Source organism: Marmota flaviventris, chromosome 6 (assembly GCF_047511675.1).
Source record: "Marmota flaviventris isolate mMarFla1 chromosome 6, mMarFla1.hap1, whole genome shotgun sequence".
NCBI classification, from domain to species: Eukaryota; Metazoa; Chordata; class Mammalia; order Rodentia; family Sciuridae; genus Marmota; species Marmota flaviventris.
In genome coordinates this window covers 55475082-55499285 of record NC_092503.1, presented here as the reverse complement: position 1 = coordinate 55499285, position 24204 = coordinate 55475082, and the positions used below count along the sequence as shown (strand labels likewise).

The window sequence follows — 24204 nt, the reverse complement described above, 5'->3', positions numbered from 1 at the left end:
TTTTCCCCCCTGACAACCTAATGAAGATGATGTCATGAACTGTCTAAGTTCTAAAAAATTTATATAAATGGTCCATTCCTTGATCCTAATGTAGTGCAACCTATTGCTGGGATCCACTCCTAATGCCAGTTTGTTTCATAGACTTGGTTACTGCATGGACAAGTTCTGTTAAAAAGAGAAAAATTTCAGAATTGGCATCATCTCAAACGTCTGTGTTAGATTCTCAGACATCTGTCTCCCCAAGAAGTAACTTTTTCACAATCAGAGCTGTCCAACAGAGAAATAAGCCACTTCCTAAGGGAGGAGACATCTTGAAATGGGAAGTGATCAGGCATAGCCATTTCTCAGTATTGTGGGAGAGGTGGTCCAGCTCTGAGGGCTTGGGGGTGCAGATGAGGTTTGAGGAAGCTCCTTTTCCTTTTGAGGAAGGTAGCCTTTGGCTGCACATGATTATTGGAAAATGACACTCATTGAGGGTATTGTATTTCATAGTGAGTTGTTTAGAAAACAAGTCAGAGGTTTGTTCCAAAGTTGGATCCAGTGGAAGATGTGTATGCTGGCCTTTTCGACAGGCATGGAGTACATGGAACTGACTCTGAGGCTCAGGCCATGTGGCTGCACTCAAGATCAGAGCATGGTGGGATGACAGCTGAGAGCAAGTCTGAGTTGTACATGTTGACTCTGGACAGAAAGATGTTGCTGTCCCTATACATCAGGCATCATTATTCAATTGATTACTGAATCAGCACTCAGCTCTGGGCTCTGGGGCGTGTCTCCTGCAGATATCAATTCATGGTCCAGCGCCCTTGTCCAACCATGAAATGGAGGAAGGTGTCCTTCTTAAACTGTACCTGCCATCTTTTCCTCTGTAGGAAATCAAACTCCAAGCTAAGTGTGCCAAGAACCCCCAGGAGTGATGTAGGATTTTAAGAGCACAGGTCTGGGGCCCATCTTGGGAAAGCAGAGAGTGAAGAAAAGCAAATGATCCTCTAAAAATACGCTGTGGCCCAGTGCTGCTTCTGAGTGAGGGGAATTTCCTAAAGCCTGGGAGATCAGGAGTGAGTGTTCTTCCCAAGTATAGCATTTTGGTGAAGTCCGTGTGTGATGATACCACTGTAACCACAAAGGAATTTACCACAGGAAGTGTCCCAGCTGTTGCTTATTAGCATTAGAACAAATTACACAAAGCAAATTGTTAGCAGACATGTTTCCATAATCTTTAACTAGTGGCAATAAATAAGAGCGATTCTCTTTCAAGTAAATGCTAGATTTCCAAAAATCCAGCTTCCAATTGTCCGTGAAGGGATCCTCTTGGATAGCCCTCTGAGGGAGTGACACTCTGGGAGCCCCTGCAGGGCCCATGGGGGATGGGGTGGGCAGATGCTGCTGCTGAGTTTAACATCTCAAAATGGAAACAGGAATGTCTAGGTCTCTGGATGTCTGACCATCTGCTGGATTCCCCTGGGGGTTCTCAGTGTGGTCCTCTCATGCCACAGGGATGTAACCACATGGCAAGACAACAGGAGAGCTGGGCAAGTGCTCAGTTCTTAGTGTTTATGACAAAAAAAAAAAAGGGGGGGGGACAGTTTGCATCCTTCTCCTTAACAAAATGTCGCATTTTAAAATTATCTACTCCTACACAGTCCTGTGTCTTTGGTTTTCCCCCCTCCAGTGCTGGAGGTTGAACCCGGAGAGTCTCACACACGCTAGGCAGCAAGCATTCTACCACTGAGCTACACCCAGCCCTAATAAGCCTCATGTAACAAATGTGAGTCAAAGCCCCTCCTCCACCCACTCTGGAGAAGAGTTGGGAAGGTGTCCTTTTGAGCACTCATCAGATGGTTCTCACCTCCTGCTTTACGTATACAAATCCTTAGCCATTTCTTTAGAAAGAGAGCAGATATTTCCATCTTTCAAGACATTTGACAATGACTAATTTTTAGTCCCTGGTTACCTTTGAGCATTTCCAGTTTTATTCAGAGATTTGACAAAATTCTCCTAAAGCAATCTCAGAAAATACTTTAAAAAACAATTTTAATTAGAAAAATAAGAAATATCCCATACATCACATAAATATGAAAATAGATTATTGCCAAATCATGGATCGGGATAGATTAGAATAACTACTCTTTTATTGTTTGCCTAAGGAATTTATGGTTTTATTTCCTTTCTTGCTGGTTTCCTTCTTAAGCAAACCAACCTCAGCACAGTATTCCTTCCAACGTATTTAATATCATATGTGCTTCTCCTGAGGGGTTCTTCAATCCTTTTTTTTTTTTTTTTTCTGTTGAAAGGAAAAATCCCTGGCAGCCTGTTCAAGGGAAATCATGGAAACCCAATGTCCTCTCTGGTAGACCCTAAATGAGGCAGAAAAGTATCCCTTGCCTGAGGTCCCCCATGAGGCCTCTCCTTGGTCACCCTGAAGCCCAGGCATGGCATGTCCAGTCAGCTGCCTGAGGACGATAGGCCCAGAACCCCATAACCAACCCTGTCACCCAGGTGCCTCTAAGGCGCACCCTGCTGGCATAAGAGGGCACAACACTTAGAAATAACAACCATAGGAAGACTTCAAGGGCTCTGCCTCTGTTGAAAGGCTGGGGAGACATTTTAACCCAAGCATATGCAAATCACTGATACATTCCCACTTCCTAAGGCTCTCTGAATACAATGGCAGGAGATACACACACACACACACACACACAAACACATACACACACATCTTTTACTTAAAAGTCTTCACAAAGGGAATTATGTGCTTCATAAAATATTTAAAATGCCTTAGGCAACAGAATTGTCTCAACTTTTTTTCAAGTGTTTAACAGACAAGTATAATTGGAAATGTTTGGAACACGAACACACACACACACACACTTTAATTTGGAATTATGCAAAACTATATCATTATTCACTACAACCTGAAGGCAAGCTACAGCCATGGAATAACAAATACTGCATCTGTCAAGTTGAGGCCCCCAAGTAGCTTTCATTTGGGCCAGTGTGACCCCAATGGCCTGACCGTTTAAAGTCTGTTTAGAGAAAAATAGCCTGGTGTGTTTTACATTTGAGAAGCTATTTAGCTGCCTGGTTTGACAAGATTTTTGAGAGGGATGAAAATTAATTATAATTACAGTATTGCCACAATAATTTGGTCAGCTAATTGCATGTCGGTACAAAAACAGGCAAGAAGAATTTCTTCCCCAGGTTCTTTTCTGATGTGGCAGCATTCATTTTAAGAGTAGTGAGATTTTTTTTTTTTAAGTCAAACCTTAAATATCATGGCTTCAGCAATCTGGCCTGTTGAAAGTTTCATGTGAAATGAGACAGCACCTGGGTGAAAGCAATTGCGTGGGAACCCAGTTCCAGTTTTCCCCTAGGCTTGAAATAGGAACATCTCTCCCCCTTGAAAACTACCCAAGGTATCTCTGTGACATTGTTTGGAACTGATTTGAACTTGAGGGCACCATTGTTTGTGTGTCTGTAGCCAGAGAGGCACTGGTGAGGGTGGTTAGGATATTTTGAGATCTTAATGTGAAAGTCTAAAGGAAGCATATGTTGATAGAAGAGGCACCATAAATATCCATGGGCTGGACCAAACCCACAAAAGTGAAGAACCTGGGTTGTCATGGGATTTTTCTGGATCTCCTAGTTTTCACACCGGCAGTTCTGAATACATCAACTGTCCAGCTTCTTGAAGGAAGTTATCTAACTTCAGAGTGAGCACTTTGCATTAACAAACTTTTAAGGGACAGAATCTGTTACTCACTTCAACATCTAACCCAAGGCCTCATGTGGGGCAGTTTTGTTTTGTGCTGAAACCAACATACATGAAGCTCTTCCACTGTCTGCTCAATTTCATGGGTAGGGTTGGAACATTTTTTTCCCTCCCCTCTGTCAAACTCTATATCTAGCCACTGCTTGTGTGTCTAAAAGAGATTTTTCTATGATGTGCTTTCTCAAATGTTTCTCAGCAAAGTGGGCCCCAATAAGGTGGCATGCAATATTTCTTATGGTCCTCATCTAAATTCTGATTCATAGACATTCCATATGCAAATCCAATCAAGGTCGCCCTCAAGGCCATACAGGTCATGTCCCATACAAGGGCAGCTGGTGGAGGGGTAAGGGAGCTGAGATCCTACCTGGCTGCACTTGCCAGCTGAGACCCCTCTTAGGCTGCATCCTGGAGGAAGCTGTGCCTTTTCTAATTCAAATTTGAGCCCAGAGAGGCCCTGAGTTCTTCTTGACCTGCATCCTCCCAAGGATTGCAAGGTCTAATATTCACCTCTTCATCTCTAACACTGTAGATGTTCTTTTAAGGAAGAGGACATGCCCATCAAAAAGGTGAATTTATTTTGAGGATATGTTTCCTATTCAGTGAGGAAACGGAAGAAAAAAGAGAGAGAAAAGAGAATAATACAAAAAAATAAATAGCAGAGAAGAGGATATCCTTCTGCCTAGTAAATTGTGAATTCATCGTCCTTCTCTGGACACAGCTGCATAGGGGTAGAAAATCAATTCTTTTTCTATCACTTCACGGTGAGGAAGGAAAACCTATTTGTAAATTGAATTAAACCCAATAATAGCGTGTCTGTGTATTTGTTGAGGATTAGAAAAATTAGCCACAGATACAACTACAGAATCTAGCAATACAACTAGAAATCAACACTCTCCATTTTCAAAATTTAGTTAAGACATTTTTCTTTTCCTTTTTTCAAGAAACACCCATGGCTAAATGTCACTAAGATTCTTCGACATGACAACACATCAACACCTCAGTAAGGACTCTGGAAAGGAAGGAACTCTAAAGCCCCATCTGGGTAGAGCACGCTTCCAATTCTTTCCTTTGCTGTTGTGTATCAGTCAGTCAATAATGCTTGGATGTGAATTAGAACCCTCTAGATGACAATTTCTTCCCAAGTTGCAATGTGTGGGATAAATTCCCTGTATAGGCTAGATTTTATTCAAAGAAACCCCAGGCCAGTCACTGAGTTCTGAATAAGCATCCGGCTGCAGTCAAGGGTCCTGAAATTTCATTAGCAGTCTGCCCTCTAGTGGGACAACACAGTACTACAGATAAGTGCGAATAGAAAAGATCTTTCTTCCTCTTTTTCAGAAAGCAAAAGAATTCAAGTTTTCCAGATAGTGCAAGGCGAGGCAGTCACCCTCAGAGCTGAATCCAGCAAGGCTCACACTGATGGGTCCCTGGGTGAGAACAGAGGCAGGTGGTGCTGAGGTGGATGTCCCTGCAGGGACAAGTCCTTCTCATATCTTGGAACCCTCCGGGGCTCTCCTTAGGTGACAGCATTCAGTTCCCCACTCTCTCTCATTATACAGATAGCACCCACTCTAAGAGTGACCAACAAATCAAGGAATGTTAAAAATAATAGGCTTTTGGTAATTTTTTGGCAAATCATTAACATAGATGAGCCTTTTAAAAAGAGCCAGGTAGAATTTTTTTTTAAAGGCGAAGATACACTCTTTCTATAAAAAAAGACCAAGTCATTGTGGCTGTTAATTTTAAGAAGAGAACCTATTTCATGATGTTGGCTGGATGTTGGTAAGGCAGAAGATAGTCTTGAGTTCTTTGTCTTGGGTTCAGCTTCTATCTTTTAAAGATCTTCAGAACTTGGCTTGTTTCAGCTTGTCAATGTGGTAGCAGAGTTTCAGCGCAGGTCCCAGCTTCAGGCCTAGGTACTTCATGATCATGTCACTCTTCAGCAACAATAGGGCATTGCCATCAATCTCCTGGTGGAAAGAATCAGAAAATAAAGAAGAAAAAGAAAAGAAAACCCAGGAGATAGAGTAATCAAGTGGTTGCTTAAGTTAAGGTATGCTCAAGGGTAGCAAGAGCAAATGGGTTTATTTACAGAGCAAGATCCTTAGAAAAATTAAAGCAAACAAATACTCTGTGCTTCTCTTCCCATTATCCTCCTGGAATCATCTGCTAAACTGAATATTCCTGATTGAAGGTATCAAACATAACCCCACCTATGTTCCCAATATCCCATGGATGGTGTTTGTCATCCAATCAAGGGATAACAGAGCAAAAAGTGAAATCCATTATACCGTAAACCAGAGGTTGCCTCTCCATTCCATTCCAGATGCTGGCATGAGACCCTGACTTCCATCCATCACTTTATCACTGACTTTTTTTCTTGGAGGCCCAGATACTTTTAGCCAATTTACAGATTAACTGCCAATTCTATGAGGAATTTCAGGTGTTTTTTGGCCTTGTGAATTATACAAGATGGTATACAGTAAATAATATGCCTGATTCACCCCAAAACTACTAAGGGAGTGAGCCAATTCTTTAAAGTCCTGGTGTAGCTCCGATTTGTCTCTGGAAATGGTAACCCTCCAGAATGCACATGGCATTTATGTACCTAGCCAGGCTGGGATTCCTTGCTCACTAGAGTGCTGTTTACTAGGTCACTAGAGACAAAAGGTAGTGCTCTCCTATTGGGTGGTCTTGTGGGGAGAAGAGACACAGAGGTACAAGGGTCACCAGCCCCTCTCATATGTCTGTCCAGCAGCCAGTATTGATGGACCACCATCTTTTGGTCATTCACTCTCCATGTTCCTGACACAATGACGGGGGGGGGGGGCAAAACTCATCTGTGGGCCCCTCCCAGGAGCCCCATTTCCTAATGTTCCCTCTTTATCCCACTCTGAGACTCCTCCCCTCTTCTATCACCCTGGGAAGACGGCCAGATGCCCCCTGCCAAGTCCGTTTAAGTGCAGCCTCCCCTGTGCTCTCTGATCTTTGGTCACTGTTGTCAGGTAAGTCAAATATATGCCAGATAAAATGTGGGTACCAAGTTAAGGACCATTCTCAGATCTGAGAGTGTGATTTTATGGCAGAATCATTAAGTAAAAATAAGGGTCAGGGAGGGGAAAATTATTACTGTAACAAACAGAATAATGCCCTCCTCTCCCTCTAAGATGTCTATATCCTAATTTATTCAATCTGTGAACATGTTAGGTGACATGGTGAAGGGAACTAAGGTTACGGGTGGGATGAAGTTGCCAATCAGCTGACTTTGAAGTAGGGAGTTCAGCCTGGATTCTGGGATGGGAGCAATGTAATTGCAAGGATCCTTAGAAGTGGAAGAGTAGGGCGCAGTGGATCACATGCCTGTGATCCCAGTGGCTTTGGAGGCTGAGGCAGGAGGATCGCAAGTTCAGAGCCAGCTTCAGCAACTTAGTAAGACACTTAGCAATGCAGCAAGACTCTGTCTCAAAATAAAATATAAAAAAGAGCTGGGGATGTGGCTCAGTGGTTAAGCACCCCTGGGTTCAATCCCTGGGATCAAAAAGAAAAAAAAGAAATCAGAAGGACTGCTCGAGGCTGAGAAGGATTCAGCTTGATGTCACTGGCTTGAAAGACAATGTTAGGGGGATACAAAGGAAAGAGTGGATCTTGATGCCAGAAAAGGCAAGTAAATAGATGTTCCCTAGAACATCCAGAAAGGAACATTGCCCTGCCAACCTTACAGCTTAGCCCAGGGAGACCCAGGCCAGGCTCCTGACCTACGGAACTGTGAGATAAGAAACTTGGATTGTTTCAGCCACTCTATTTGTGGTAATTAGTTATGGTAACAATACAGAATTAACATGGTAAGTGTGGCAGATAAAATATTTTAATTCTTACCTTTTATTCATTTACCATCTTGACATAATTCAGAATTGCTGAAATAATTGTCACAATACTTGTTAACTGCGGTCTACCCATGAGCCGTACATCATGCTAAACACTTTATATGCATTTTCTCATTTAATCCTCAAAGCAGTTTAGGAACAGGCACTATTACAGTTCGCCTGGCGTATTGTAGGTGTGCTATAAATGACTGTTGAATGCACAGACAGATGGATGGAGAGGCAGGAAAATAGGCACTCCCGATGAAGCCCCAAATGAGAGAACAGATGGGACAAATATCCCTTAAAACAAAACCAAGTGGTTGTTCTGCTCTGAGAAGCCTGTGTTTGCAGCTGTCTCTCTCATCTCGGGCTCCCTCGAGGGTACCCCTCCAGCTTAGTCCAGACCCTCCAGCATCCTCTTTCTATGTCCCCAACACCCCACCGGTCCTGGCCAGGCCACCCCTTGCGTACGTGCTTTCGGAAGAGCTCCACGTGAGGCCCTAGAGCCTGCGGGTCGGCGTCTCTCACAAACCAGACCACATCCTCCACGGTCCAGGTGGAGGGGTTTCTGCTCCTTGGCCGTCTGGCATCCTGGGCATCCGGAGAAGGGCTCGAGGCTGAGTGGGATGAGCAGAGAGGGGGAGACCGTGAGCCAGTAGGACTGAGGATTCAGCCCCTACCTGGGGCTGCCTGACCCCACCTGGCCTGGGAGGGGGTCCTCAGTGCCCTCCAGTCTCGAGTAGCTGCTCTGCCAGGAGCAGCGGGGCACAGGAAGCCAGCACTGCCCATCTATGCGAAAGCCCTCTGTGTGGCCTGGGGAGGAAGCACCAGAAAACGGCTTTCCTTCAACAAACAGGCTGACATTCTGACTCAAGTTAGAGTTTCCAAGACCCTTTCTGCTCAGTTCTCTCCGTGGGCCCCTATGACTGGTGATCAGGGGAATGAGTCAAGATGAATGTCCAAAGTGGCCTCTGTAGGTCTGTGAGGTAAAAGGGCTTGGGGCCCTCTCAGCCACCTTTGGCTTCACACTGAGATGATCAAAACAGGGCAGAACTGAGGGACCTTTGGGGCCTGGTTCTTCATCTCTGTGGGTCAAATCTGAAAGTCTTGGAAGTCTTGACTGTGAGTGGTCTAGCCTTGTGAGCATATGCAGAAAGACAATGTCACTTCATTCACTGTCCCAGGGAAACACCCATTGCCCCTACTATTCTGCAAGGCTGTCAGAGCACCTTGAAAATCTCCACTACACTGTGAATTCCTTGGCCTAACCCTTTGCCTGGTCCATAGCTGATCCTTGAGAAATAGTAATGACACAGGTGAAGAAGGGAGGAAGACAGGAATGATTTAGATGCCTGGCAATATTTAAGGGTTGGCTTTGGGGGTTTATGTCCCAAATCAACTCATCCTCTTTCCCTAGAGCCACCTTCTTATCTCCCCCATTTCTGAAACCGCCTCCTGCTTCTTTGCCCCCTCCCACACTTAATTATTACAAACTCTTGGGAGGATACCTTCTATGCTAGTCTCTTCCATTCTCTGCCAAACCTTGGGTAAGAACCTCTTAGCAACCCCTGCAGTGATTTCCCAATGGGTCTCCACTTTCCTCAAGGTCAAGGCTATCTCCAGTTACAGTAATACAGTTTCTTGCTAGATGGAGGGGGAGAAGAGCTTTGGTGGCAGAAACATAGGGTTAGATCCTGGAGCTACTCCCTGATACTAATTTTTTGGCCATGATTCAATAATCAGATGTAAAATAGCAGCACTCTCCAGCTGGAGGAACAAGAGTGGGGGCTGAAAAGGGACAGGGCCAGCAGGTGCTCCAGGGAGGGAAGAGGTGCCCAGCCTGCTCCCCTGCTTTCCTGAGCACCTCATCTGGGCACACCTGTTATGCCCAATGTCCCCTAGCCTCCCTTCTGCACTCTCAGCTGGTGCTTTGACTTGTCTCTAAGAGGCATTTGCCATCTCTCCTTCCCACTGATGTCCCACAGCCCTTGAAGCCCAGGTAACACCTGCTGTCTGGTGAACAATGTCACTCTCTTCCTGCTGTCTGAATGTCACCTGCCCCCTGACACTTCATCCTGAACCTTGACTTGTTGTTACCTTAGAATGCTTTCCACATTCTGCTATGTAGTACAATTATTTATGGGCTTTTCTAGAACCTCCAGTTAAATGTTACTTTCCTGAGGATTCCTTCCATTTATTCCACAGACATTTATGTCCCTGGTCCTCGGTGAAACGTTTAGTGAAAAACACAAATGTGATCTTTTTTTTTCTTACAGTACTAGTATTGAACCCAGGAGTACATTGCCACTGACCTACACTCCTAACCCCTTTTATTTATTTATTATTATTTTTTAAAATTTTGAGACAGTGCCTGACTAAGTTATTGAGGCTGGCTTCAAACTTGTGATCCTCCTGCCTCAGCCTCCCAAGTCGCTGGAGTTGCAGACATGCTCACTGTACCTGGCAGAGACCTTCTTATTACAGGTGTTAGACATTACTTTGACTCTACTGTGGATCTAAGTAGAGTAAGTATATTTGAAATGTGGGTTTGATAAATGTGAAATGAATCAACACACTTTGCAAAAACAGGTAATTTGTATACCAAAGCCTTGTAGTGGTGATCCTTAATCCTATTTTAAGGCTAGGAAAAGGTTGAGGCTCTGAACAATGAAGCAGCTTCCCTACAGAATAATTTGCTTGTTTCTTTAATCTCAGGGTAAAGTGGTTTTCTTCTCTTTTTCCCTTCTCCTCTTACTACGCCTGAGAAGTGCCGGGTGCTCCATTAGTGCTGAGAAAAAAACAGCATCACATTTCCGAGTCTATCCTAAATACATAATGGTTTGGTTGAGAATTGGATTTACTTTGAGATTTTTCCTGCTTTTTCCTTGTTGGATCTGGAAGGGTCCCATAAGGTGGTTTGGCATGGGGCATATTGCTGGGAAACTGTTAATGTACCCCAGAGCCATCTGAATGCTGATGCATGCTTATTAAAGATGATTTCACTCCATTTAAAGACATCTGCACTCAACATGGGGACCAGAAATCACGGAAATCGCATTTGCCTTTGGAGCCCGCCCATCAGAGCACGGGCGTTAATCAGGGCGGTAATAGATGCTCTGACTACAAAGGCGGGAAGTCTTTAGTCCAAGAATGATTCTAGAGTGATCAGAGCAAAGGTCAAATCTAATTTCCTGTGTTTGACAGGAAGGGGGAGAAACCAGACCAATTAATAGCATCATCCCCAGGATCCTAGGGTCCTTTGAGGGAGGTCAGGGAGATGTTTCCCATCAGCCATAGTCGGCAGGCCAGGGAGAGGGGCTGGTTTGGCCTCAAGGAGGAGGCTCTCGGGGTGACTGGCTGTGTTAGTGGTATCTGGTGCCTGGTGCGGGCATTTGTTTTTCACTTTTCCAGGATGGAGCCACGGCAGCCAGGCTGGCGGGAGTGTTTCTAGGGGAGCCTGTTAGTCATACAAGGCAGAGAGCAGCAAGAAGCCTAAGTCACACCTTGGGAGTTGCTCCTGATCCAAAGCACATAAACTCGCTCTAGAAGGAAGAAAAATGGAACTTTCCAGCAGCAGGTTTGCAAAGCCTTTACCCAGCGCTCTGTGCTCAGAAAGAAAATAAATACACCGCCTCCCCTCCCCCCCTTCCAGCTGCTGCCAAGGTGTCAGGAAGACAGATGGGTCCAGTCCGACACAACCAGGGCAGGCAGATGTGCTGGGTGAACGGTAAGCGCGGTGGTAAGCCGCGATGGACTGAACAAATCTTGCTCCTCCGCGGACGGAGGCGAGCAAAGTGCGCGCTCGCTGCGCGCCTTATGGGACGGCAGCGTCCTCCAGCGCAGAGAACTGCGGGCTTGCGCGTGTCGCTGGGGGGGTGGGCTGCGGAGGCATGAAAAGTGAAACCCAGTGGTGAATGGATGCATAATTAAATCTTCTTGTTTCTAAAGCTGAACCCACAGTTAGCAGAAATGGAACAGCCGTGAGTCAAGATTTAAAAGCAGTCCCAGCCCCCTCCCCAGCACAGGTACTTGCACCATGTGTGTGAATCTCCCTCGTCTCGCACATTCCCACAGCACACACATAATTGCCTTTTGCTCATTCATAATTCAGAGGAAAATTTAGCTAACAATGGAGTCCTGCGGGAGAGTGGAATGAACAATGAGCCCGGAGTCAGAAATCTCTGCCACCCAGCGCCACGTGACCATCCCTGGGCTTCTCCGCTTGTAGGAAGGGTGCTTGGCAGGATCTCTATGGTCTCTCCCACCCATGGTGCTGGGTGATCCTTCGCACTACCAGCTGGTGACACTGAGGAAGTTTCTAGCCCCTTTCTGGCTCAGATCATTCTCTATGGGCCTCAGTTTCTTCATCTGTAAGTTGTGAATATCATTTGTGGCTTCTCAAGAGTGTTTTATGACTCGAGTGACTATGAGGCACAGCGCTGGAACCTGACAAGAAGCATCTTGAAGGGAGGTCCATGGTCTTCCATAGGACCCTTCCTCAGCTGCCCTTTCTCGGCTGTTACAAGCCCTAGTCGCTCCTTGGTCTCTGCAGCTGGAGCTGGTCGGAAGGGGCCAGGGTGGTGGAAGGGAAGGAGAGGGTGGATCTGTTCCCAGCATCTCTTAGTGACCTGGTTTCTGTACAGGGCAGCCTTCCTGGAACCAAGGCTGTGTAAAGTCTATGAGGTGCCCAGGCTAGCCCATAATCTAGGCAAAATCAGGTGGCTTGAAACAGTGTTGTTTTTCACTATTTCTGTTCTCTTATTTACAAGACACTGAGGTAAGAGACATAGGAAAGAGATTGGCCACTCCTTAGATTTTAAGCAGGTCTTTCTTTTAATCCTTCAAAACCATCCACTCAACCAGTGGTGAGGACTGAGGCTGCCTCTAGAGAGGAGAGACCACAGCTCTCTGATGTTAGTTGAGCAGGGTGGGACTCTTTCTTAGCCACCAGCAACACTGCAACCCACTAGCAAGCAACATGACATCTGGGGGAGCCTCCAGCCACCCATCCTTCCCACTGCCCCCTCAGCTTGCAGCTGCTGCCCATTCTGACGGATGCCACTGTCACTTCTCTGAGGAACCCTTCCTGACTCCCAAGACAAGGCTCCGTCACCCCCTTTCCATCTGATACTCACACATTTCCTTTACAGCAATAATCCCAGTAGTGATGAAATTTGTGCAGTAATTTTGTTATCATCTGTCTGGCATTGCATACTCTGAACAGGGCCCAGTCTGCCTTGTTCACGGCTCTAACTTCAGACCTTAGAAGAGTCCCTGGCCTATGGTGCTCAATAAGTATTTGTTGCTAGGATGACCCAAAGCTCTCCGAGTCTTATTGCCTCAACTGTAGAAGCACCTGCCATCTTGGGCTCTTGTGAGGATTAAATGGAATAATTTTGTAAAATATGGACTAGACAGAATTGAGAAAAAGCTCATTGCCATTCTTTTTCTCATATGTCACTCAAAAAGAAGACGACGACGACAACTAGTAAATTTGTCTTTCTAATTCCATGGCCATCAGGTCATACCTCCATTCTGGAAATATCTGGTCTACTATTACAGAGTAAAGCCCCATCTGTTTCACATGGACTCCCCAAATCTTCCAGCATGATTTCCCTCACAGTCCCTGCACAAATTCTTTTCTTTCTCCAGAATGAATGAGCCCTTCCCACCCTTTTGTCCACCACCCCCTCACATCAAGCACCCTCATTCTTCTCTTTCAAGCTGAATTGTTTCTGTTGCTTACTGTTGTGGTTTGGCTCTGGAATGTTCTCTAAAGTCTCATGTGTCAAAGGCTTGGTCCTCAGTAGCAGCAGTGTTGAGAAGTGGGGAATCTGGGAAATGATTGTCCTCTGAGGGCTCTGACCTCATCGAGGTATTCATCCACTGGTGGATTAATAATTGGATGACATTATTAGGAGATGGTGGAAATTGTAGGAGGGAGGGCCTAGCTGGAGGAAGCAGGTCACTGGGCTGTGCCCTGGAAGGGCAGATCTTATCCTTGAATGCTTCCTCTTGCTCTCTGCTTCTGGGCTGCCATGAGCTGAGCAGCTCTAATTGGCTGCATTCTCTGCCTTGCTGTTCTCCCTCACCTCAGGCCCGAGCGATGGAGCCCACTGACTACAGACTGAAATCTCTGAAGCCACGAGCCAGAATAAATCTTTCTTCCAATAAGTTGATTTCCTCAGGTATTTGTCACAGCGATGAAGAGCTGACAAACATATTCACCCAATGCCATGGAAGCAAAACCCAACCCACAGGAAGCATTTGGGCTGTGATAACAATGTCAGATTTATTTTGTTTCTTGATTCTGAATCTTGGACCAAGTTGGGGCTGGGAATTCTATAGCATGTTCTGTTAAATAAAAAAGTCAGACAGCTTTTGCTATCTGAAACCTCTTTAGAGCTCTTAGTGATGGGATCTTGGCTAAGAGACAGGGAAGAGCTCCCAAAGATTCACCCGAGCCTCAGCATGTACCAGGGAAACATGCCCCATGCACATGCACCTTCGGAGCCCGCTGGCAGCAGAGGTAGGCAGATACATCAAGGCAGCGGGAGGCCGGGGTAAGTATTCACGAGAGAGGGAAGGAGGCTGAGAAATTTGTCATGTCATCGATACCCACCCTCCTGCCTGCAGCCTCATGCAGTTTTCTGGCTTCTGTGGTTTTAAACCATTTTGATTAGCACCATAGGGAGAAAATCCATTTCTAGGTTTCTTCCAGGGTTAAAGGACTTGGGTTAAACCTTCTGAAAGAGATATGGTTTCCTGATGCCTACTGAGTTCACTTGGGATGCAATTTCAGAGCGATGTTGAACAGTACTTGGAGCGAAAGAAAACCTTAATAGCCTCTGGAGGACACCCCGTAGGGGTCCAGGCTGAAGAGTAGGTGGGGTATGTGTGAGAAGACGGGTGGTAGTTTTCTGGTACTTTTTCATTAAACTGCCACTTGATTCAACATGGTGGAATTTCTTGATTTCTGAACATTTTTAGTTATGCAAATTTTGTTCAAGCAAAGCACCCATAGAAACCTGCTCTGCAAATGTGAAGAGGCCCTGGTTAAAGAGAGGGGTAGGGGGCCTGGAGACCTGAATGCTCTTGTCCCTTCTTCTCCATCTTCTAGAATTTCAGAAGGAGTCTTTGAAACCATCAGGCCAGTTCAAAGATTCCTGGGGCAGTTTTAAAAGACATAAAATTTGAAATCTGTTGAAGTCAGTGGCCCAACACTTGATTGACTTCTTGATCCCCACTAAGTTGGATATCATAAAATTAATTGCTTAATAAGAAAATATAAACATAATTGTCAATAAATCTTAAATAGTGTGTGGAAAATGGCTTATAGTAGGTGCCCAATAAATAGCCTCTAACAAGCCACGCTTTGCTGAGGTTCATAGGAATTAAAAAATGAATGAGAGACTTTGTGAAGCTGAGGGTCTGGTCCCTACCATGGGCAGGATAGAATATGAACTACACGTGATAAAACAAAGTGCCACGGGAGGAAAAATGGAGGAAATGAACATTTCTAATCAGGTGTTGCTGACACTGCCAGTTGCCTACCCAATATCTTTTTCCCATGTCTTCCTTTGTAATAGAATCTTCGATTTCCATCTGAATCATGGTTGCCTGGAATAGAAACCACACCTCCTAGCATCCCTTGCAGCTAGTGGCTCTGTAAGTTCTGGCCAATGAAATGTGAACAGAGTGCAAAGTGAATTTGGAGACTCTTGGCATTGCCCTCTGCCTCCCTTGCCCTGGCCCACTTTCTCCATCTCATTGCTGGGACTGTGTGGCTGAGTGGTTTTTTTCTGGTAGTTTCATTAGCTCCCTGCAGAAGGCTGTGGTTCAATGGAATCTTTGAGCGTGGAAGGGATATGAACCAGTGCCTCACAAAGTGTCCCTTCCACTGTTCCATCCAGGGGCAGCTTTATTCCCAGGAGGCTGGGTGGATTTTAAACATCCCACAGCCCCAGGAGCTCCCACTGATGGTGAACAACTCTGATGTCCAGGGTCTCAAGAAAGGATCTCGGTAATATTTCTAAGTTGCAAAAAGGACACACCTGTATTCAGGATGCAATTATGGGTTTGCAGGGTGGAAGGCGGCAGGAACTGGTGGGCTCTCTCTCTCCAATCTCACTAAGACCTTGAGAGAGAGAAGTCCTGAGCTTGTGGGGCTCTCCTGGATACAGATGGGGATCCCGTGGAGAGAGGGCATTCCAAGAGCCAGGTCCAGAGGGAGGGTAGGGCTTCTCCTCCAGTAGCTGCCTGTTGAGATTACTCAATCAGGGTCTAATTCCAGGAGAACAAATAGCTGGGAGATGGGGGGTGAGATGAAGAAGGAGGTCATCCTGGGCCCAACTAGAAGGAGGCACTGAGGGGCTGGGGGAAGGGGAGCTACTCTGAGACTCTTGAAGGAACCTGAATTCTCTGAATCCAGCGTTACCTGGTGGACTGAGATGGAGCCCACAATTCTTGAGGGAGTGACAGAAGTTTTCTCTAACCAAACTGTGCCTCCCTGTCATTGCTTGGAACTCTGCATTTATGACAAGGCCTGATATTTCATCAATGTGAGTGGCAGAGAGAGTACCTATCTCCTTTTTCAAGAAGTAGCAATACTCCAAGGATTAGGATCAATCCAATCAGCAGGGTGTCCTGTGATCACCATCTCAAGAAAGTGGGAATGGAGTTGAGGAGAAAAGGAGGAGAGAAGGAAACATTTAAAGGGCAGAGGGACACCAGAATGAGGGTTTTGACAATCAGGGGTACCATGAGGGCAGAGACTATGAACGTTTATTGAACGTCTCCTATGTGCCAAGCATTATGCCATCTCTAGGGACAAACCTATGGCTGCTCCTCATTCATTTTAAGATGGTGTTCCCCAGATCTTGTTCCCTTCTCTTGTTCTTACAAATTTTAGAAACGGAACATTGTCTCTCTCCTTTGGAAAATGGGGCTCTGCCCACTTAAATCTTCTGCCTGGCCCATGGCTCTGGGTGACACTATCAGGGAGTGGTCTGCAGGGGTCCTCTATGTCAAGAGCCCCCGTGGTAGAGGGTCTGTGCTCTGCCTCTCAGAACCACTGCTGCCCCCAGGGCGCTGCTCACCTCTGTTTCTGCCAGGGCAGTCCTGTGCTGGGCTGTGCTAGTCCGGGGTGGGAGAGGTTCCTTGAGGGGAGGGCGTGGAGGATTTTGAATCATGCAAAGTGGCTCATGTGTATGGCTCATGGCAGCCATTGGTGGAGTGATGCATGGCCAGAGGAGAAATGTGGCTGGCCACAAATGACAGCCACAAACCACACCTATGGGCAGCCGCAGAGGGGCAAGAGGAAGACTCCCCGCCTCCTTGGCCTGGGGCCTTCTTTCTTCTGCAGTTCTCAGCTGTAGAGTTGATGGCTGTGATCTCTTGAGAGATTTGTTCAAGGGATCTATGGCCACTAAATTTATTGGCCTCTTACTGAGCCTAGGACTTGTACTAAATACACGTATGAATTTAATGAATCCTCCCAATAATTCTAAGAGGTAGGTGCTGCTATTATTATTATTCCAATTTTATAAATAAGGAAACTGAGGCACAGAGAAGACAGGAAGCAGCAGACCCAGGATTCCAGCCCAGCCTCTCTGACTTGTGTCCTTGAGATTATCCACCTGCTCTATGGCCTCTATTCGTTCATGAAATACTTAAGGCTGAAAATGATCTTGTGAAGCATCCATCAGAAGGGCCTCCGAGCTGTCCCTATAATCCTCTATCCCTCCAAGCACTTTGGCATATTGCATCTTTATTTTTTAATATTTTTCTTTAGTTGTAGATGGACACAGTGACTTTACTTATTTTTATGTGGTGCTGAGGATTGAACCCAGTGCCTCACATGTGCTAGGTGAGTGCTCTACCACTGAGCTACAGCCCCAGCCCAGCATATTACATTTTTTTAGCATATTGTATCTTAACAAGCTTTCTTCAGAAGGCACGACAGAGGTAGCAAAATAACTAGAATTGTAGGAATTTTGCTTAAGTCTGTTTCTGCCCACGTATGCAAGTGTCACCTACCATGAAAGAGACAATTCTTTACCAAAGTCTGATTCTTCTTTTTCCTGGGCACAGAGCTACAGCTCCCAGACTCCGTCACAGTTCATCGTGACAAAACGACCGGCTCTTGTCAATGGAAGTGAGCAGAAGTGATGTGCCTCCCTTCCAGGCTCCTCCCCCGGCTCTGCCCTCTCCACTCCCTTTGTCCCTGTTCATCCACTAGATGCCTGTGGCCTGCAGGTGGAGGGAATGGAAGAGACATCTAATGGACAGAGCCTGGGTCCCTGTCTTGAGAAGGACACAGCAACTAAGAACAGACATCTTGGACTCTTGAACAAAAACCTTGATGGCCTTTGAGCCAGCGTATATTTTGGAGTCGATCTATTGCCACAGACAAGTCTGTCCTAAAACACCATTGTCTTTGCTGATAGTCAAAAGTTGAGACTGGTCACCTTTGAGAACAATAAAAATCCACCAAGGGGCTTCTGGAAACTTCTAATCTCTCAGTGGTCCCATGTACCAACAGCCATGTCCTCCTCCCTCCCCCGCCAGAATGTGTCCCCAGGTTAACAGCAGAGGAGGCAAAGCCAAAGGAAAGCCAGCGCATGCATTACATTACCACATCTGTTTCCTTCAAGAGAGGTCCCGTTTCTCTTGGGGCTGGAGGCTGGGGGCCTCAGTCCAGGTGCTGCGGGGCCTCCAGAGGACACAGGACTGGTATGGGGACCACTGGTGGTGGTGGCAGGGCCTCCCCCAAAATGGCCATCTCCAGAGTTCAGCCTCTTACAGTAGAGTGAGGAGGGGGTGGGCAAGGAGCCCCTGTGGCCAAAGGAAGAGGTCGAGGGATCCATACTGTAGCGGTTCATGGCCACGGGGCTCACCAGGCACTCTTCGGTGGTGACCGTCTTGGCTGAGTGGGAAAGCAGCACAGAGAAGAGACATCAGAGCAGTTCAGGAAGCCACCTGAGCCTCGCTCCTGGCAAGCCCTGCCTGCCCTGGCAGCAGGGTCACCTCTATGTGCGAGGGTGGGAGAGGAGAAATGAACTCCACTGATTCATTCCAAATGGCACACTGTCAGCAGATGGAGACAGAGGCTTCGCCATTTAAAGCGTATTTTAGTAGCAAGTGGGAGATGTGTCCTTCGTGGTTACAGGGAAAAAGTTATTATCTTGGCTACTGATGACTTGGAAATAAAATCCAAACCAAAGCCTCTTGGCGTTACCCTCTGTCCCTGTTTCCTCCCATCTGGTAGTCTCTGCTGGCTGGTCACCTCTCCCTGCTCACTCCCCCTTGTCCATCACCACTGCCCCACTCCTGGGGTCAAGATTCCCAGGATAGATCAAACAGGAGTCACTGGGTCTCACAGTTGGGAGAATCAGCTTTGGCTGGGGTTGTGACATAGGTTAATAGTGCTTCCTCCCCAATGCTCAGATCTAATACATCAAGGACACAAATGCTGATTGGACAACCCAGGGTCTTCTTCAGACTCTGCTCATGAGAGCCAAAGAGCCAGTCTAATGTGCAGTGGGGTGGAGGACCTGAAGAGTCTGCGGACCCCAACATCCGTTCCCCAAGTCCATCAGGACTTTCCAATCCTCTAAAGCTCAATCTTGAAGTCTGTTAAACTGTCTGTGATCTATATCTGTGGCCCAAGTGATGATTTCTTTGTTTTTGTTTTTGTTTTTTAACAAAGTCTTGAGAAATAATGGAAATAGAAAGAGGAAGAAATTATTCTAGTTTCTCCCACCCCAGACAAAATCACATCTGTATAGCTTCATCAATAATTATCTGTATATTAAACATCATCAAAATAGATCTTAATATCCCCCCCAAAAAATACAATCAGAAACAAAAAGACAACACTCCAAGATCAGCAACGGAGACACACATTGGGGCCACAGATCCAAACGTCTTCTCCATGTTTGGATTCCTCCCACAATGAAGGTATCGAAAAAATTAGAACTGGGAGAACTAGCAGAATTTCTCACAGTTGAGGAGATACATGGAACTGGACACGAAATAAAACCCAGTGCAGGGGGCGTGAGCTAAAGCAGTGCTTAGAGATAAAAATTATTGCTATAAATACATTTCAAAGCAAGACAGATCTCAAATGAATAATGTCTTAAGACCCTAGGAAAAAAGAGCAAATTAAAATTAAAGCAAGCAGTAAAAAAGGAAATAACAAAGATTTGAGCCAAAAGTCATTCAATAAAATAATGAAGCCAAAAGCAATTCCTCAAAAAGATCATTAGGATTAACAAATCTCTAGCTAAATTGACCCAAAAAAGGGGAGAAGACAACAACTCAAATCACTAGAATCAGAAATGAGAAAGGAAATATTACTACCAATTTTAGACAAATAAAAATTATTAAGGGATACATGAATAACCATGTGTCAGTAAATTATGTAACTTAGGTGGAAGGGATTAACTATTGGAACTGACTCAAAAATAAAGACACAATCTGAGAAGACATACTGCAAATAAAGAGATTGGATTAGTAATAAAATGAAAACTTTCCACAAAGAATGTCCAAGCCCAAATGACTTTATAGGTGAATTCTATCAACATGGAAAGGAAAAAAACAATAATGCCAATTCTTCACAAATTCTTCCAAAAAGTGAAAGAGGAAAGAATAACTTTCTAACCAATTCTATGAAGCCAGTGTTACCCGGATGCCAAAACCAGATGGACATCCTAAGAAAACTATAGACCAACATTTTATTTATGTGGATAAGGAAATCCTCAAAAGAAAATATTAGCAAAATGGAACCCAGCCACATATAAAAAGATTTATTTATATACCTTGACCAAGAAGGATTTGTCCTAGGAATGCAATGTTGATTAACATCCCCAAGTAATGTTATAAGCCATTTCAACAGAAGAACTGAAACAACCCAAAGACTACTCAATCATCCCAAGAGATACAGAAAAATATTTGACAAAATCCAAAATGCTTTCATGATAAAAATCACTCAACAAACCAGGGAACTTCCTCAACCTAACAAAGGGTATCTGCAAAACCCTGTAGCTGACATCATAGTTAATGGTGAAAGAATGAATGCTGTCCCCCTAAGAGTGGGAACAAGCCAAGGATGACCATTCTTGCCACTTTTATTAATATCATTCTGGAGGTTCCAGCCAGGAAAATTGGGTAAGAAAGAGAAAATAAAGGCTTCCTGATCGCTATGAAAAAGTAAAAGTATCTCTTATATGTACCAAATGCTAAGGAATCTAATTAAAAATTATTGGAACTAACACATCAGTTCAACAAGATCGCAGAAAACAAAATCAATTGTATTTCTATACACTTTCATCGAACAATATGAAAATGAAATCATTTAATATGTGATCTTTCATGGCTGGCTTCTTTCACTTAGCATAGTGTTCCAGGTTCATTCACACTGTAGCAGGTGTCAGTAACTAATTCCTGTTAGTGCCCAAGTAATATTCCTTTGTATAGAATGTCACATTTTCCCCCCCATTCATTAGTTGATAGTCATTTGAGTTGTTTCCACTTTTTGGCTAATATGAATAATACTGCCATAAATATTCATATACTGGTTTTTGTATAGACACTTCTTTGCATTTCTTTAGAGTGTATACCTAGGAATGCAATTGCTTGATCATATGGTGATTCTACCTCATGATTCGATTTATATGGAATGTCCAGGATAGGCAATCTATAGAGACAAAAAGGAGATTAGTGTTGCTTAGGGATTGAGGTTAGGGTGTAGGACGCATAGCTAAAGAGTATATGGCTTCTTTTTAAGGTAATAAAAATGCTCTCTAGTTGACTTGGCTGATGACTACCTATCTCTATGAATATGGCAAAAGCCATTCAATTGTATTTTTAAAATTTTTTTTAATTGTAGTTGAACAGAATGACTTATTTTTATTTATTTATTTATCGAACCCAGGGCCTCACACATGCTAGGCAAGAGCTCTACTGCTGAGCTACAACCCCAGCCCCCTGAATTGTATTCTTAAGTGGGAAAGTTGTGTGAATTACATTTCAAAAAGCTATTAAAAAAAAAAAAAAAAGATGTTGTCAGGAGCCCAGTGCTTCATGGACTGCAGGCTGTGAATACTATCCCAAGAGAATGGGACAGCATTTTGGGGGCACTAGGACCCAGTGAGGTGAAAGCCTAAGGGTGTATGCTAGTGGTGCATCTAATGAAGTGCTGCAGGATGTCTTTGGAGACCTGGAACTCTGCACTTCTGTCTTGATGGCCTCTCCTGCATCTCCTCTCTTTGGGTCCTAAGCCATCAGAATGAATGGGTCCTAAGCCATCAGTATCCTAAAAAAGAACTGGCTATGGAGCCATATTCCAAGCTGCTTCTGGAATGAATTGACAGGAAGGGAAACTGATGTTATTGAGCACATACTATAGGCCAGCACCATTCTAAAGCTAGCAAGCAGTGAGGCTGTCCTTAAGTTTCCTTCCTTATGAAGTTCTCATAATCTGGGACACCAATCCTTCCCAGGTTCCATATGGTAGATGCTTTGGTAGGAGTGAGGAAGCACAGCAAGGTCTGGCATGGTACTTGGCCTAGAGGGGGGCTTGAGAAATATTTACTGAGTAAACATTTGGGTCCGTGTTAACAGTCAGCCTACCCTTACACAGAAGACGCATTGAAATTTGTATTGTAAGGGGCTTACCTACAAATTCTTCATGTAGACTTGTGATAAACAATGAAAAAAGATTTACCAAAACCACTTTCAGTTTATTTAACATTTTAAGTCTGTATTAAATATGCCTACATAATTCTGAGAATTCAAGTTAGAGATTGCGGATAATTCAGCACTATGGTTGGAAAATACAGATGCAGATGGAAGGGCATTCTCCTATGACAAAATGTGGGAATGGGGAGCGTAGGAACATGCACTTATTGGTTTAAAAACTGCTGAGCCAAAGGTAATAAAAGCCAGTCAATTTGGGCTACAATCCAAAAGGACTCATCACAAGATAAAACCAACCCCAGAGAGCATCCAGCAATAGCCCTCCACCGGGCAAACGGTGCTCCAGCGATTCCAAAGTCTGCCCAGGTGTACAACTAGGAGACCAATCACCACGCCCCAGACTCTGGCTCCGGGATAGACAGGTATGAACAGCCAGCTCAGATGCACAGACATGATGGCTTTCAGAATGGATCCCTTCAAACCTGGCTCACACAGCACCTTCTCACACTGATAAAGAGGAGCACTAACCTCTTTTAATGTCATAACCTCTAATTACGTCATAACTGAGTGTGAACGTGACTGATCTGGGGCGGGGTCACGGAGCACCCAGCCCGGCGCTCCCCCAAGTGTTAGCGCCTCCCACTGGTGGGTCAGGGTACGGACCTTAGGTAGAACAGCGGGTCGGCATTTCCTAGGGCTGCAGAAATCGCGACCAAGCAGGTGGCTTTAAACAACAGAGGTTTGCTCTCACAGTTCTGGAGGCCACACGTCTGAAATCAAAAGGGCAGCGACCTCTAGAGGTTCTAGTATCCTCCTTGCCTCCATCTGGCCTCTGGAGATCTCCCCCAGTCCTCAGGGTCTATCTGCATACCAGTCTCTGCCTCCCTCCTGTGTTCTCCCCGGGCTTTATGTCTGTCTCCAAATTTTCCTCTTTTAAAGACCCCAGTCTTTGGAGTAAAGCCCACCCTAATCCAGCATGACCTCAACTTGGTGACATCTGCAAAGACCGTATTTCCATGTAAGTCCCCATATGCAGGGATTAAGATTTAAACTGGGGATTAAGATTTAAACATCCATCCTTTTGTAGAATAAAATTTGAACTTTCACAACAGGTAAATGTTATTTTTGATAGTTGTGTATTTTAATGTCTATCAATAAAATGTAAAGAGCACATCAGACCAATGTCTTTAAAAAAATATATATTTGTTTATTTTTATAGTTGCAGATGGACATAATACCTTTATTTTATTTATTTATTCATTTTTTTATGTGGTGCTTGAGGATCGAACCCAGGGCCTCACATGGGCTAGGTGAGCACTCTACCACTGAGCCCACTCCCCCAGCCCCATCAAACCAATTTCACTGATACAATATGTTTCATTGCTTGAGCCGAATAAAGGCTTAAATTAAAAGAATAAATCAATTGAAAGAAATGTCTTAACATTGCTAAAGGTGTCACTCAAAGCTAGTAAAAATTGTGAAGGTGGTTGTTAACATTTGAAACACACTAAGCTGAATCCAGTCTTTCTTTTCAGGCAAGGGTGTTGTCTACAGAGTAAAACAAGGACAACAACTGAGCCCCTTAGTTAAAAGCTCCCCAAAAGAGATGTTATCTCCCACTCAAGCCATTGGGCTACAAATCTTACAGCACGGTGGAAAAGTTCTTCTTTATATCTAACTCCAATCCCTCTTGATTCAATTTAAAAGATGAGTGCTGTATACATACCCTCTATGTTGTACAAAACTCACTAAGTCACTTAACATACAGGTAGATGAATTATAGGTATGCAGAACCTCTAGTAGCTTAAGAATTTAATTGAACTGGGACATATTTATAATCTAAATTCACTATTAAAAGTTGGTTTTGTT

The 24204-nt window shown here is 44.7% G+C and overlaps 1 protein-coding gene across 10 annotated transcripts in view; it reads right to left on the bottom strand.

Annotated features, from left to right (window-relative positions):
- Positions 1-1950: 1950 nt before the first annotated feature.
- Scml4 (Scm polycomb group protein like 4) overlaps positions 1951-24204 on the bottom strand; it is a 104282-nt gene continuing 82028 nt past the window's right edge. For 8 of the 10 annotated variants that reach the window (XM_071613161.1, XM_071613155.1, XM_071613159.1 and 5 more), the window contains 3 exons: positions 18272-18562; positions 8107-8252; positions 1951-5742 (listed from right to left, as the gene is read on the bottom strand). In XM_071613161.1, the coding sequence (XP_071469262.1) occupies positions 5617-5742; positions 8107-8252; positions 18272-18562 (563 nt within the window). In that variant the 3' untranslated portion in view covers positions 1951-5616. Of the gene's footprint in view, positions 5743-8106; positions 8253-18271; positions 18563-24204 lie in introns of those variants that run through there. The other 2 variants (XM_071613162.1, XM_071613163.1) reach the window with 2 other exon arrangements.